The following is a 15,093-nucleotide window of genomic DNA, read 5'->3' as shown; positions in this document are numbered from 1 at the left end:
TACAGTTGGAGGCTCAGAAGACAGCAAATCAGGGCCCTAGCTCAGTCTGGGTCTGGCAGCTAGACTGATGGGGCTCAAAGGGGCCTGACCTTGGGCACGGGTATGACCTTGACCAGGCACTTGGTTCATTCGTGGCACAAAGACTAATCATCTCTGATGCTGTCACCCCAAGGAGTCCAGAACGATTTTTATTTAACAATAATAATAAGCAAAAGAACATTTTTTCATTTTACATATAAAACTACCAAGGCATAAAAAAACAAAAACAAATAAAAAACAACAAAACTACCAAGGCGTAAAACAATCTAACAATGTTCCATGGACTTTGAATGAACTGAGATTTGAATCCTGCCTCCCAGCTCACTGAATGCACTATACCTTCCCACAGAGGAATAAGAGTGGCTTACAGGAAAAGCATACCTCCAAGTGCTCCCTAGAGATTGGAAAATATTCACAATTCCCTCTATCTACTCCACCTCCTGCTTTGTCTGTACCTGAGGAGGCTGGACTGCTACTGCTCTTGCAGTATCTTCAAGGAGAAACATGTTCCTGGCTTGTTTTCTGGAAAGTCAGACCTTCATTGTTCTGATGCATCAGGCTCCAATCTACTCCACTGCTGCTCTGGACATTCCCGCTCTGCTTCTGAGCTTGTACACTAGGCTGATCGTCTATGCAGACAGCAACCCAAAACTGTGTGTGTGGGGGGGCGCCTGGGTGGCTCAGTCAGTTAAGCGTCCGACTTCGGCTCAGGTCATGATCTTGCGGTCTGTGGGTTCGAGCCCTGTGTCGGGCTCTGTGCTGACAGCTCAGAGCCTGGAGCCTGTTTCAGATTCTGTGTCTCCCTCTTTCTCTGACCCTCCCCTGTTCATGCTCTCTCTCTGTCTCAAAAATAAATAAATGTTAAAAAAATTTATAAAAAACAAAACAAACCAAAAAAACACCGTGTGTGGGGCAAGGTCACTACTCTGTCTGCACTGAGTTAATCTTCCCAAGGCAAAATAATTGTTAGAAGGACTCTTCCTCTTCCAGAAGTTTCTTGTACTACATCTCTTATTCAACCATCCACCCATCCATTCGTTCATCCAACCAGCATCTGTTTGCTATTTATTAAGCACTATGTCAGATACTGGATATATCAAGAACTAAAAATAATTTCTGTTCTCAAGGACTCTACAGTCTCCTGGAACCAAAGGGTATGGATCATTTCCTATACTGAATTTCTATATGGATTATTTCTATGTATTTCTACTTTCTGTATTTTATTATAGTTTTTTTTTAATAAACAAACTTTATTTTTATTTATTTATTATTTTTATGAAGGCTTCACATCCAGTGCAGAGCCCAATGCTGGGCTTGAACTCATGACTGTGTGATCAAAACCTGAACTGAGATCAAGAGTCAGACGCATAACTGACTGAGCCACCCAGGTACCCCTAAACTTGATTTTTAGAGCAGTTTGAGGGTCACAGCAAAATTGAGTGGAAAGCATAGAGTTACCAGTTAGCCCCTGTCCTCCTTGCTCCACACACCCAGCTCTCCCCACTATCAACATCCTGCATTAGGGTGATGCATGTGTTATAATCAATGAACCTACACTGAAACATGATTGTCACCCAAAGTCCATAGTTGACATCAGAGTTCACACTTGGTGTCGGATATTCTCTGGATTTTTATAAATGTATAATGACACCTATCTACCACTATAGTACCATACAGTATTTCCATTGCCCTGAAATCCCCTGTGCTCTGCCTACTCACCTCTCCTCGCAGCCTATAACTACCCGTGGTATTTTACTGTTTCCATAGTTTTGCCTTTTCCAAAATGTTATATAGTTGGGATCATATAGTCTATAGCCCTTTCAGATTGGCTTCTTTCACTTAATGATGTGTATTTAAGGTTCCCCCGCGTGTTTTCATGGCTTGATAGCTTGTTTCTTTTTAGCACTGAATAATACCCCATTATTAGGATGTGCCACAGTTTATTTATCCATTCACCCACTGAAGGACGTCTCAGTTACTTTAAGTTTTGGTGATTATGAATGAAGTTACTACAAACATTAGTACACAGGTTTTTGTGTGGATATAAATTTTCAATTCCTTTGGGTAAATACCAAAGACCTTGACTGCTGGATCACATGGTAAGAGTATGAGAACTCTTCCCATGGAGACTGCCATGTGAAGAAGAAGACAGGGATCAAGGTGAGGCCTCTGCAATCCAAGGTCACTAAGGACTGCCAGGGAATCACCAGAAGGTAGAGAAGAGGCATGGAACAGATACTCCCTCACAGCCCTCTACAAGAAACTAACCTTGTCTCAGACTTCTAACCTGTAGAACTGTGAGGAAATAAATTTCTGTTACTTAAATCACCTGGCCTGTGGTACTTTGCTATGGCAGCCTTAGCAAAGGGATATAGTATCAATGCTTTTTTACTAAATTGATGAATAAGATGCATAACCTTGGGATAATCATGTTTATTCTTTTTCTTTTAATGTTTGTTTATTTTTGAGAGAGAGAGAGAGAGAGAGTGCAGGTAGGGGAGGGGCAGAGAGAGAGGCAGACATAGAATCTGAAGCAGGTTCCAGGCTCTGAGCTGTCAGTGCAGAGCCCAACACGGAGCTCAAATCCATGAATCACGAGATCATGACCTGAGCCAACATCGGACACTTAACCGACTAAGCCACCCAGGCTCCCTCAATGTGTTTATTCTTAACTGTTTAAAACCTTTGAGATAATATTAGAGACATAGAAAAAAAATCTGGCAACTAACTTTTGTGACTTGAATTTAAATACTTATTTGATAATATACTTATGATTTTAATTTCAAAAGCATAACATAATTTGCAAAGTGTATTCAAATATATAAAATACTTGATCTTCTACATTAGTAATTTTAAATTATTATTATATTCAGGGCTAGTAAGTTGAAGTGTTTAAGATTTAGTTAAATGACTAGAAAGTTTAGAAAGTCCTTATCATTCCTGATAAGACTGCTGTGTTAGTCATTTAGAATATCTGAAAGACTGAAATGTACTAAATTTTTACATAGTTTCAGGCATGCAAAGAACTTAATTATATCTGTTTAGGACAAGTTATGAGTTAAGTGAACAAAGCAGACAGAAAGTTGTTTCTAATCTTAGACAAAGACTGTTAGATGCACAAATTGAAATAAAAGATGTGTCAAGAGAATGAGAAGACAAGCCACAGACTGGAAGAAAGTATTTGCAAAAGGCACATCTGATAAAGGATTGTTATCCAAAACATAAATTTTTTTAAAAACAATAAAAAAAAAAACTGGTTAAAAAAATGGGTCAAAGACCTTAACAGACACCTTGCCAAAGCAGATGTACAGATGCCAAATAAGCATATGAAAGATGTTCCACATCATACGTCATCAGAGAAATGTAAATGGAAACCACAAGGGGTTACCATGGCATACCTTTCAGATTGGCCAAAAGCCAAAAAAACACTGACAACACCAAATGCTGATCAGGATGTGAAGCAACAAGAACTCTCACTCATTGCTGCTGGGAATGCAAACTGTTACAGCCACCTTGGTGGACAGCTTGACAGTTTCCTACAAAACTAAACACACTCTTACCACCTAATCAGACAACTGAGATCCATGGTATTTACCCAAAGGAACTGAAAACTTACGTTTTCACCAAAAGTGAATCCTAATGTCAACTATGAACTTCGGATCATAATGACACGTCAGTGTAGATTCATCTACTTCCTTCCTTGTAGGTTTCTAAGAATTCCCCATCATTTTCACACCTTAGTTCCAGTTCATGTTCTTTTTCTCCTTCTCCACACATTATAATCTCTTCTTAGAACCTCTCAGTGACCAGCCACTAGACTTCATGTTTCTATAACATTCTCTGTTTGTTATCATGGAATTGATTACATTTTATTGACATTATGCTTAGCGTATGTGTCTTCTATCAGATTATAAATTCAATGAGGACAGAGACTCTGCTTAATTCATATATCTAATTCCTACACAGCAGGCACTCAATTAATGCTTATCAAACTGTTTTCTTTTGCGTCAATCAAGTGACAGTAAAGTTTTCTTCACCCCACTCAAGAGAGTGGTGAGAAAGGACAATCCCTGTGCTTCAAAGCAGGTGGGAATCACCGTGGACCATGACAAAGTGACAACAGCCCAGGCTGAGGGGTGTGGCACTACCCAGTCTAGCCCTGGGATAGTCAAGATGCTAATGCTGCCACTGAGAAAGGACAGAGAAGGCAGGATGGGGAGGAGCAGGCTGGGAGGTACCCACAGGCAGGGACACTATCAGAGCCCACATTACCAGCCAAACAGGAACTGACAAGAGGAAAGGAAGGAGAGGCCCTGCCGTCAGCATGTGCAGGTGAATTTCTATACAAGGGATATTAACATTTGCTCTGTGTAGGATGAACTTCGCACGTACTTAAAGCAATAAAATGACATGACCAATCTGCAAAGATTAGAATTAAAATTATATAGCCCTCAATTTTAGTCATCAAATCATAGATAATGAAACTTATTGTACTGATAATGAAACTCACACTAGACAGGTTTACTTATTGGTCTAAGGACACACAGCTAGAGACAAGCCATGTCAAGGAATTTAACCCACAGGTGCTGACTCCCTAGTACAGAAATATTGTTATTTTAACTAACTGTCTTCCTGGGTCCCATCATTCATTTCGTTCAGGTCATTAGTGTTGGCTGAGTTAGGACCTACTAGAATCATAACTTATTTTCTGCATTTTGAATGAAGACAATAGGTATCAAGTTATTATTATTTTAAAATCATTATCAAATGACTAACTAAAAAAGACTGATATGCCTCTCTCACCCCAGCCCAAACCAATTTTTTAAAATGAAGCATTTCACAGAAATTCACTTAAGATACTTAAAAACTTGTTTCACAAGTTTTGTTGTAACTGTATTTTGTTGTAACTATAGTCATAACTTGTAATCCAAAGAAAATGTATTAGAATGTTATTTTAGACTATCATAAGAAATGTAAGCAAAATTAAAGCAGAAAAAGGCATTCCCATCTTAGACATGAAACAAATGACTGTGCTAAGAAAAACAAAACCTCCTGTCATGACATAGTAAACATGTTCTCTAAATGAGTTGAATCATAAAACTAGTCTCCATTTACTTTAAAACCATGGCAGGACAATGGCTTAGGAAATCATATGTTTTAAAATGTTTTAGAGGTTTCCAACTTGTGTGATTTTCAGAGAAGATCTGCTTTTGGTTTGCCTGTCATTCCTTTGCATTGTGTTGACTCACCAATGCACAAGTGAATTGTATGTAACCCCTAGGGATATTTAAAGGGACACATCTACCATGGGTACTATCAACACCCATCAGAGAATGATAAGGGTGGGGGAGAGAGAGAGAGAGAGAAAGAGATGGTCATCTTGGAGAATCACCACAACTCTGCTCCAGTGAAGTGGGAAAGCAGCAAGCTATGCTTGGAGGGTGTGAGAATCATGTTATTTAACTTGATATTGAAAGCTGCCTGTTTCCAAAATGGAACTGAAGCAGCCGCTGACACAGGAAATATCCAAGAAAGCCAGTGAGGTTAAAAAAAAAAAAATCACGGTGCCTGGGTGGCTTAGTAGGTTAAGCATCTGACTCTTGCCCAGCCCCTGGGATCTATGCCTAGTGTAGAGCCTGCTTAAGATTCTTTCTCCCTCTCCCTCTGCCCCAACTCCAAAAAAAAAAAAAACAAAACAAAAAGAGAAACAAAAAAAAAAAACCCACAACAAACAAACAAACAAACAAAACCATCAGGGCTTGGATAAAAAGAAAATAAACATCTACTCAGTTTAATTCTACTGTCTCCAAACCTGGGCAATATGCCCTGTTAACTCTCTGAGTCTCTGCTTTCAGATGGGAGATACCACATCCTAGGAGAGTCACCTTGAACTGGACCAAGTCTTCACAAGATATTTAACAGTGGGGTACCTGAATGACTCAGTTGAGCAGTCTGACACTTGATTTCAGTTCAGGTCCTGTTCTCACAGTTTCATGATGGGGGTGGGGCCTGCTTGAGACTCTCTGTCTCCCTCTCTCTCTACCCACCCCCTCTCAAAATAAAAAATAAAATTAAAAAAGAGAATAAAATAATTAAAAAAAGATACTGCGCAGTGATTATGCTTTGCTCCAGAAACAGATTTTATATTTTCCTTTATTCCAAACTATATGTTTAGAGGTTTGCATGCTCAATAAAAACCGAGTATGTGTAAGTTTAGAATACTGTGGTTTTAGAATACTGTGTTTTAAAGAAATGAATTATATTTGTCAGTAGATGTTAACTGCAAAACTACTTTCATTTCAGTGTTACTAAATATGGTTCTACCAAGCAAAAGAAAGGAGCTGAACCAAATATAAGTAAAACCCTGCCTCTAATGAGAGGGACTTAGAAGTAAACAAACCAATTAAAAATGATTCCCTGCTTCTAAGATAGCAACCTCTGGGGGAGGGAACTGCTAAGAAGATAAGCTCTTCTGATGACAAACACCCGGGAAAGGAGCTACAAAGAGGTCCAGCCCTGGTCAGAACCAGAAGCCGCTTGCCTCCTGTATGACATGCTTCTAGTTTGGAGGACGCCCTGAGATGCAGTCAACCTCTGTTGTTTCCCCCAAAACCAGTCAGCCCACAGAGCCAGAGCACTGTCCAAAGGATTACCTACCACGAGCAACATTCACCTTATGACCAAGGACTGGAGAAAAGGGTAGATGCTGCCTTTTTCTCTATTCACTGCATGCACAAATAAGTTGGCTTCTGCTTTAAGAGGCAGAGTTCGCCCCCCTTACCCCCCGGGCTTAAATCAACTTGTCTTTATAGGTACAAGCTGGGGGTGAGGGCAGGGTTAGGGAGGGAAAGTGATATAGCAGAAGCGGAGGAGCCAGATTTGAAAGTGAATTTTGCCAGGCAGAGTGAGAAAGGTACACTGGGAAGCAGTTGTGCCCAGGGAGAGACTGGGGTCAGGGTAGGGTTAGGGTTAAACTAATTAGTATCGTGCCAGCTGGCAGAGCAGCAAACGTTCTATTTCTACTCACAATGCGGCCAATCTAGGTTTACACTGTGCTGAAACACTCAGAGGAGGACAAGATCTTGGTCCTTTAAGCCAGAGAGCAAAAGACCCAAGCGGTCACCTATGATGCTTGGGACATCAGAAGGAAGTATAAGAAGGGGACCTGGAACATGGCTGAAACTCATGCTTCCAGAGCTGAACCAACAACAAACACATTTATTTTGCCAATAATAAAAGTATCGATTTTATTAGGAAATGTATTAGGGTTATCTCTGACTCTAGATACTACAGTTGAGATGTTGCTCCCAAAAGGTAGTCAGGTCAGGTTAACAGCACAGTTTTCAGCACAGTATGACATGATATGACACTCTGACCTCAGAGCACATACAGGGATGTACAGCACTCTACTCCTTACATGAGATAGCCACAGTGAATTCTATAAGCTTAATAATCACTTGATTGTCAACCAATATGCCATCCTCACCATTTCTCTCCCAGCTCTCCAGCAAAAGCTGCTACTGGTCAGGCAAATTCTCCCATCCTCATGTATCCATCCAGTCACCCTGCCAACCTTTGCTGTTGTTCTCTTTTATGAGGGTGGAGAAGGGAAATGAGAGTCACACACTGGCCACTGTAAGAACCAGGCATCTGTCTTGCTGGGAGAAAGTTCTTCATATTATAGGTAAGCACAGAGTACAAGCTTCCTCCAAAACCTTCAGAAATCTTATCAAACAATGGTTTCTTTGTTCCACTTTACAGCATTAAGCTATTTAATGCATCAACAGAGAGAAGGTCCCCCCCCAATCATCTCCTTGCTACCTAGGTACCACATAGCCACTGAGTTTCCCTATTTGAACTGCAATTTACTGGTTGTGGAGTTGTAAGCCCAGTGGTTACAAGCACAGGTTACAAGCTGTGTTGACAGCTCAGAGCCTGGAGCCTGCTTCAGATTGTGTGTCTCCCTCTCTCTCTGTCCCTCCTCTGCTCATGCTCTATCTCCTTCTCTCTCTCTCTTAAAAATAAATAAACATTAAAAAAAAATTAAAATAAAAAAGAGACTAAGGCCAAACATACATAAATGAATGTAAAAGGAAACACAACCAGAATAACTTAAAAGCATCAGAAAACAGCATCAGTCATATCTATGGCATCAGGTTTGATGATGATTTCTTAGCAAAATACAGATAACCCAAAAAGAAAACAGAATTTAAATAGATAAGTATCACGGAAGAATCAGAAAGCTGATTAAAGACCCAATATGAAAAAGGCCCAGGACCAGAGGCACATATGGCTGAGTTTTATCTAACCTTAATTCAAAGTTTTAAATATCACTGATCCCCAATCTTCTCTAATGATAGAAATAACCTAGGGTGCTTGTAAAAGGCCCAGCTGACTAGGTCTCTTCCGTGGAAATTTCTATATAGAAGAGGACCTATGTGTCTGTGTCCAGGTGCTTTATGTCTTCAGAGACACTGGGAGCTAATTTTAACTATGATTTAAACTTTTATAGGCCAAAGAAAAAAGATAAAAAGCTCACTGGCATACCTTTAATATGCAAATCTGATAAAGATATAACAGAAAACTAAAACAGTAGGTAAATCTCACTGATGAATATAGATGCAAAAATTCTAAATAAAACACCAGGGAATGTAATCCAGAAATTTATCTAAAGAGAAGCACAGTTTGATTCCATTATATTTATTCCAGAAACGTAAGGATACTTACATATCAAGAAATCTATCAACATGATAGATGTCAACAAGTTGCTGTAGAAAAATATGATGCCAACTGATGAAGAAAAGGCATTTGATAAGTCTGCAGGATTCCTAATAACAGCCCTCAGCAAAGCAGCAATAAAAGGAAATCATTATGATAAATGCTCTTCATCAGAAATAAGAGCAAAACAGTGAAACCATTTTACTTAAAATCAGAAACAAGACAGGGAGACAAGTTATAATCATTTGTAATTAATAATGACTTAGACTCTAAGTCTTAGAAGCTCTAAGTACACAAAAGAATAGGATGACTGACATAACAGGAAAAAAGTATAAAACTCTTCTTTTCACTGATGACATGATCATATATTTACATCAGACTACTAGCAGAAAAAAAAATTTAGAATTACACCAAAACCCATGACCTGGTTAGGAAAAAAACCTAAAAGCTTAAGTTCTACATAAATAAAACTATAAATTATTAAAAAATCAAACAACATCTAAACAAATAGAAAGGCAGGTCATGACCCGTGATGAGAAAACATAAAAAACATGATAAAAATAACAATGCCACAAAAGTTACTAAAATACAATTCTCATTAGAATTCCAGCAGGGGTTTCAGAACTGAATAAGTTGATCTTAAAGTCTATACACAGAAACAAATGACAGACATTAGCTTAGGCAAGGATTAAAAAGAAGAAAGTGAGAAGAGGACATGCCTTTCTTGGTAGGATGCTTTACTAAAAATATAATATCAAACCACTGTAATTGTCAACAGAATATTGATATAGAGACAGAAACATAGATTGGTGGATAAAATAATGACTCAGAAAGAGATTCCATTCTATATAAGACTTTAATATAGGATAAGTCAATCCAGTAGGCAAAGGGTAGTTATTTAACGTAGTGAGGTATGACTGGCTCTCCATTGGGAAGAGAATAAAAGTGGTACCCCATTTGGCACTATGTAAAAAATTAATTTCAAATGGATCAAATATATTTAATATTTTAAGTATATGTTTTTAAACTTTCAAAACAATCTAGGAGTCTACATGTATAATCCAGAGAAAGTGGAAAATTTCTAAACCAAGACTAGAACCCAGATGTTATAAACAAAAAAAAGACTTGTCTGAATATACAAAAATGAAAACCCTATTTTTATATGGTAAAAGTAACGACAAAAAGTTAAGAAAAAAAAAGTATAAGTATGCCATGGACAAGCCATACAACTGAAAACATATTTAAAACACAAATGATAAAAGAAATATAATGTCAATAATATTCAGTGAGAAGAAATTGGCATAAAACATAGAAATGACTCAATAAAAGGGCAACATACATACATATATGTTCATAAAAAGCAAATCCAAGCAGCTAACACAAAAAATAAAAAAAAATTAAAAAAAGGAAAGATGCTCAAATTCACTCTTAGTTAAGGATATGCAAACTTGAAATGAGAGGTTACATACACCCGTCAGATTACCAAATATTTAAAAAGCTACAACACATGGCAGAGATGGTGGTGTAGGGGACTCACATACATTGCTGGTAGAAATATCAAATGTTTTATAGTTGTTAGAAAGCAATTTTGCAATTCATATTCAAATTTAAAATACATATACCCTATGACCCAGCAATCCCACCACTAGGGACCTATCCCACTGAGATAAAAGCACCAAGAAATAAAAACAAATTACGGCCTTGTTCAGTGACAAAGACTTAGAAACATTAATAGTTGTATGCCCAGTTATATCTGAATGGCAGAATAAATTATGGTAGTACATACCATGGAACACTATGTTGCCTTTAAGAGGACTTATTGGGAGCACTTGGGTGGATCAGTTCGTAAGCGTCCGACTTTGGCTCAGGTCATGATCTCACGGTTTGTGGGTTCGACCCCCATGTTGGCTCTGTGCTGAAAGCTCAGAGCCTGGAGCCTGCTTTGGATTCTGTGCCCTCTCTCTCTGTCCCTCCCCTGCTCATGCTCATGCTCTGTCTTTCTCAAAGATAAATAAACATTAAAAAAAATTTAAGAGGACTGATTTAGTGCTACACTAGGTGACTTGAAGGAATTTCTGCAAGGTATTGCAGAGTGAGAGAAACCAGGTATAGAAAAATGTGTGTAATACCAGTTAGAGTGGCTAAAGTTAACAACTCAAGAAACAACAGATGTAGGTGAGGATGTGGAGAAAGTGGAACCCTTTTGCACTGCGGGTGGGGAATGCAAACTGGTGCAGCCACTCAGGAAAACAATATGGAGGTTCCTCAAAAAATTAAAAACAGAACTACCCTATAACCCAGCAATTGCACCCCTAGGAATTTATCCAAAGGATACAAAAATGCTGATTCAAAGGGGCACATGTACCCCAATATTTATACCAGTGCTATCAACAACAATCAAATTATGGAAAGAGCCCACTGTCCATCAACTGATGAATGGATTAAAAAGATGGTGTGCATACACACACACACACACACACACACACACACACACTACTTGGCGATGAAAAGAATGAAATCTTGCCAACTGCAACAACGTGGATGGAAACGGAGGGTATTATGCTAAGTAAAATAAGTCAGCCAGAGAAAAACAAACACCACATGATTTCACTCATATGTGGAATTTGAGAAAATTAACAGATGATCATAGAGGAAGGGAAGGAAAAATAAGATATAAACAGAGAGGGAGGCAAACCATAAGAGGCACTTAAATATAGAGAACTGAGGGTTGATGGGGAGGGTTGAGGGGGTAGGGGAGGTAGGTGATGGACATTAAGGAGGGCACTTGTTGGGATGAGCACTGGGTGTTATATGTAAGCGATGAGTCACTGGGTTCTATTCCTGAAGACAAGACTATACTGTATGTTAACTGGCCTGAGAATGAATGTATATATATGTATGCATATGTACACATGTATATGTACATGTACATATATGTGTGTGTGTATAAAAGAAAAATGTGTGGGGGCGCCTGGGTGGCGCAGTCGGTTAAGCGTCCGACTTCAGCCAGGTCACGATCTCGCGGTCCGTGAGTTCAAGCCCCGCGTCGGGCTCTGGGCTGATGGCTCAGAGCCTGGAGCCTGTTTCCGATTCTGTGTCTCCCTCTCTCTCTGCCCCTCCCCCGTTCATGCTCTGTCTCTCTCTGTCCCAAAAATAAATAAATGTTGAAAAAAAAAAAAAGAAAGAAAAATGTGTGTAATATAATACCATATTAATAAAACAATGCCCATCCCTCCAGATTCATGTGCATGTACATGTGTGTTTACACATGTATACATGGTGTCTATAAGCAGTACTTTATAAGCAAGGAGATAAATATGAAATGCTGGATTATAAATGCTGAGTTGTTAACATCCATTTGCTGGGGAAAGGGAAAAAGAGCAGATATGGATGGAGGGGGTGAGATGGGGAAGAGCAAGATGAACAAAAAAGAAGTCTTATAAAAGGTTGCGCTAGAAAGTGACAAGCTGATCATCAAATTCACATAGAAATTCCAGGGATTCAAAACAATTGGGAAAAAGAACAAAGTTAGGGGAATCACACTTTCCAATTTCAAAACTTATTACAAAGCCACAGTAATCAAGCGTGGGACTAGCAGAAACACGTAGAGGTAATTATAATAGAACTGAGAGTTCAGAAATAAATCTATACACTTATGGTCAACTGATCTTTTTTTTTTAATTTTTAAAAATGTTTATTTATGTATGAGAGACAGAGACAGAGTGTGAGTGGGTGAGGGGCAGAGGGAGAGGGAGAGGGATGCACAGAATCTGAAGCTCCAAGCTGTCAGCACAGAGCCCGACGCGGGGCTCGAACTCACGAACCGTGAGATCATGACCCAAGCAAAGTTGGACACTTAACCAACTGAGCCACCAGGCGCCCCTTCTTTCTTTTTTTTTTAAGTTTATTTTGAGAGAGGGAGAGAGAGTGAGTCGGGGAGAAGCAGAGAGAGAGAGGAACAGAGAGAATCCCAAGTGGGCTCATCATTGTCAGCACAAAGCCTCCCGTAGGGCTTGATCTCATGAACCATGGGATCATGACCTAAGCTGAAATCCAGAATCAGATGCTTAACTGACTGAGACACCAAGGTACCTCAATTTTCTTTTTTTAAAATGTTTATTTATTTTAGAGACAGAGAGAGAGAGAGAGAGTGTATGTGAGCACGAGGGGGCAGGGGCAGAGAGAGAGGGGGACAGAGGTTCTGAAGTGGGTCTGTGCTGAAAGCAGAGAGCCCGATGTGGGGCTCAAACTCAGGAACAGTGAGATCATGACCTGAGCTGAAGTCAGATGCTTAACCCACTGAGCGACCCAGGCGCCTCTATGGTCAACTGATTTTCACAAAGATGCCAAACCCAGCAATGGGGAAAGAATAGTCTTCAACAAATGGTTGTGGTACAACTGAATATCTACATGCAAAAGAAGCTATCTCACATCAGACACAAATATTAACTCAAAGTGGAACAGTAACCTTTATGCAAGAGTGAAAACAATACAGCTCCTGGAAGAATATTTAGGTATGAATTTCTGTGACTTTGGATGAGTCAATAGTTTCCTATATATGACACAAAAATAACAAGCAACAAAAGACAAATGGATAAACTGGACATCATAAAAATTAAAAACATGTATACTTGCAAAGGACACCATCAAGAAAGTGAAAAGATAATAGGAGCGTCTGGGTGGCTCAGTCATTTAAGTGTCTGACTTCGGCTCAGGTCATGATCTCGCAATTTGTGAGTTTGGGCCCTGCGTCGGGCTCTGTGCTGATAGCTCAGAACCTGGAGTCTGCTTTGGATTCTGTGCCTCTCTCTCTCTCTCTGTTCCTCTCTGCCCTGTGCTCTGTCTCTCTCTCTTTATCTCTCAAAATTAAAGTTTAAAAAAAAGGTAAAAAGAAAAAAGAAGGTAAAAAGATAACAAAAGGGAGACAATTTTTGCAGATCACTTATCTGATAAGGGACTTGTATTTACAACATAAATAATCCTTAACAATTCAATAATAAAAACGCAACCCAATTTTTTAAAAAGGTAAAGGGTATGAATAGACATTTCTTCACACAAGATACGTAAATGACCAATAAGTACACGTAAAGAAGTTCAGGGTCATAAGCCATTAGGTAAATGCAAATCAAAACCACAATAAGGTACCACTTCACACCCACTAGGATGGCTCTAATAAAAAAGACAGATAATAGTAAATGTTGGGGAGGATATGGAGAAACTGGAAACTTTGCGCACTGCTGGTTAGAATGTAAACTAGTGCAGCTGCTTTGGAAAACAGTCTAGCAGTTCCTCAAAAGGTTCAACACAGTGTTACCTATGACTCAGTAGTTCCACTCCTAGGTATACACCAAAGAGAAACGGAAACTTACGTCCACACAAAAAATTGTACATGAGTGTTCATAGCTGCATTATTCATGATGGCCCCCAAATGGAAACAACCCAAATGTCTATCAACTGATGACCGGATAAATAACATATCCATAAAACGAGGTATTATTCAACAATGAAAAGAAATGAACTACTGACACATGCTCCATCCAACATGCGTGCACCTTGAAAACATTACTATGTTAAATGAGAGAAGCTAGTAACACAGCATGATGTATTGCATCACTCTGTTTATGTGAAATGTCCAGAATAAAATGATCCATGGTGACAGAAAGCAAAAATGGGTAAGAATGAGGAGGAACTCCTAATCACTAGCATGTTTCTTTTGGGAGTGAAAAATTTAGAACATGAAAATATTCTAAAAATGATTATGATGATGGATGCATAATTCTGAATATACTAAAAGTCATTAAAATGTACACTGTAAATGGCTGACTTGCATGGTATGTGAATTACATCTTAATAAAGTTGTATTAAAAAACTGCACTAAAAAAAGACTCCACTAGCACTCCCATTTAGGTATTTATGCAAAATGTAATATATATGGGAGATACAAATATAAATGAAAGATTCAGAACAAAATGAAATTCAATTATATGTCATGGCCACCATCTCTTTACATATGAAGTAAATATTGTAAAATTCTAGTAAGTACTCTCGTTATTCTGTAAGGTTGTTTCAGTAATTAAAAGAATGATTCACATAAAACACTTAGTACAATGCCTGGCATATATTAATCACTCAATAAATGCTCATTCTTACCATTAGTGATGACAAAATATTTCCTAAAGAGGTTCCAAATGTCTTTCATACTTACCTCCATTGTAAAACCTATGACTTTGAAACATTGCTCAATTAATTCATATTGGGATTTATAGAAACTATTATTCATCATATCCTGTACTGTTCTGAGGTGGTCATTTTGTAGATATCTGAAAAAAATATGAA

The 15,093-nt window shown here is 38.6% G+C and overlaps 1 protein-coding gene across 3 annotated transcripts in view; it reads right to left on the bottom strand.

Annotated features, from left to right (window-relative positions):
• MYO3A (myosin IIIA) overlaps positions 1-15,093 on the bottom strand; it is a 245,290-nt gene that overhangs the window by 99,524 nt on the left and 130,673 nt on the right. For 2 of the 3 annotated variants that reach the window (XR_007154139.1, XM_047867900.1), the window contains exon 16: positions 14,963-15,077. Coding sequence is in view for 2 of the 3 variants with exons in the window: in XM_047867900.1 (XP_047723856.1) it covers positions 14,963-15,077 (115 nt within the window). In the remaining variant the exon portion in view is untranslated. Of the gene's footprint in view, positions 1-7,525; positions 7,628-14,962; positions 15,078-15,093 lie in introns of all 3 variants that reach the window. The other variant, XM_047867899.1, reaches the window with a different exon arrangement.

Source organism: Prionailurus viverrinus, chromosome B4 (genome assembly GCF_022837055.1).
Source record: "Prionailurus viverrinus isolate Anna chromosome B4, UM_Priviv_1.0, whole genome shotgun sequence".
Classification (NCBI taxonomy): domain Eukaryota; kingdom Metazoa; phylum Chordata; class Mammalia; order Carnivora; family Felidae; genus Prionailurus; species Prionailurus viverrinus.
This window is presented reverse-complemented; position numbering and strand designations above follow the sequence as displayed.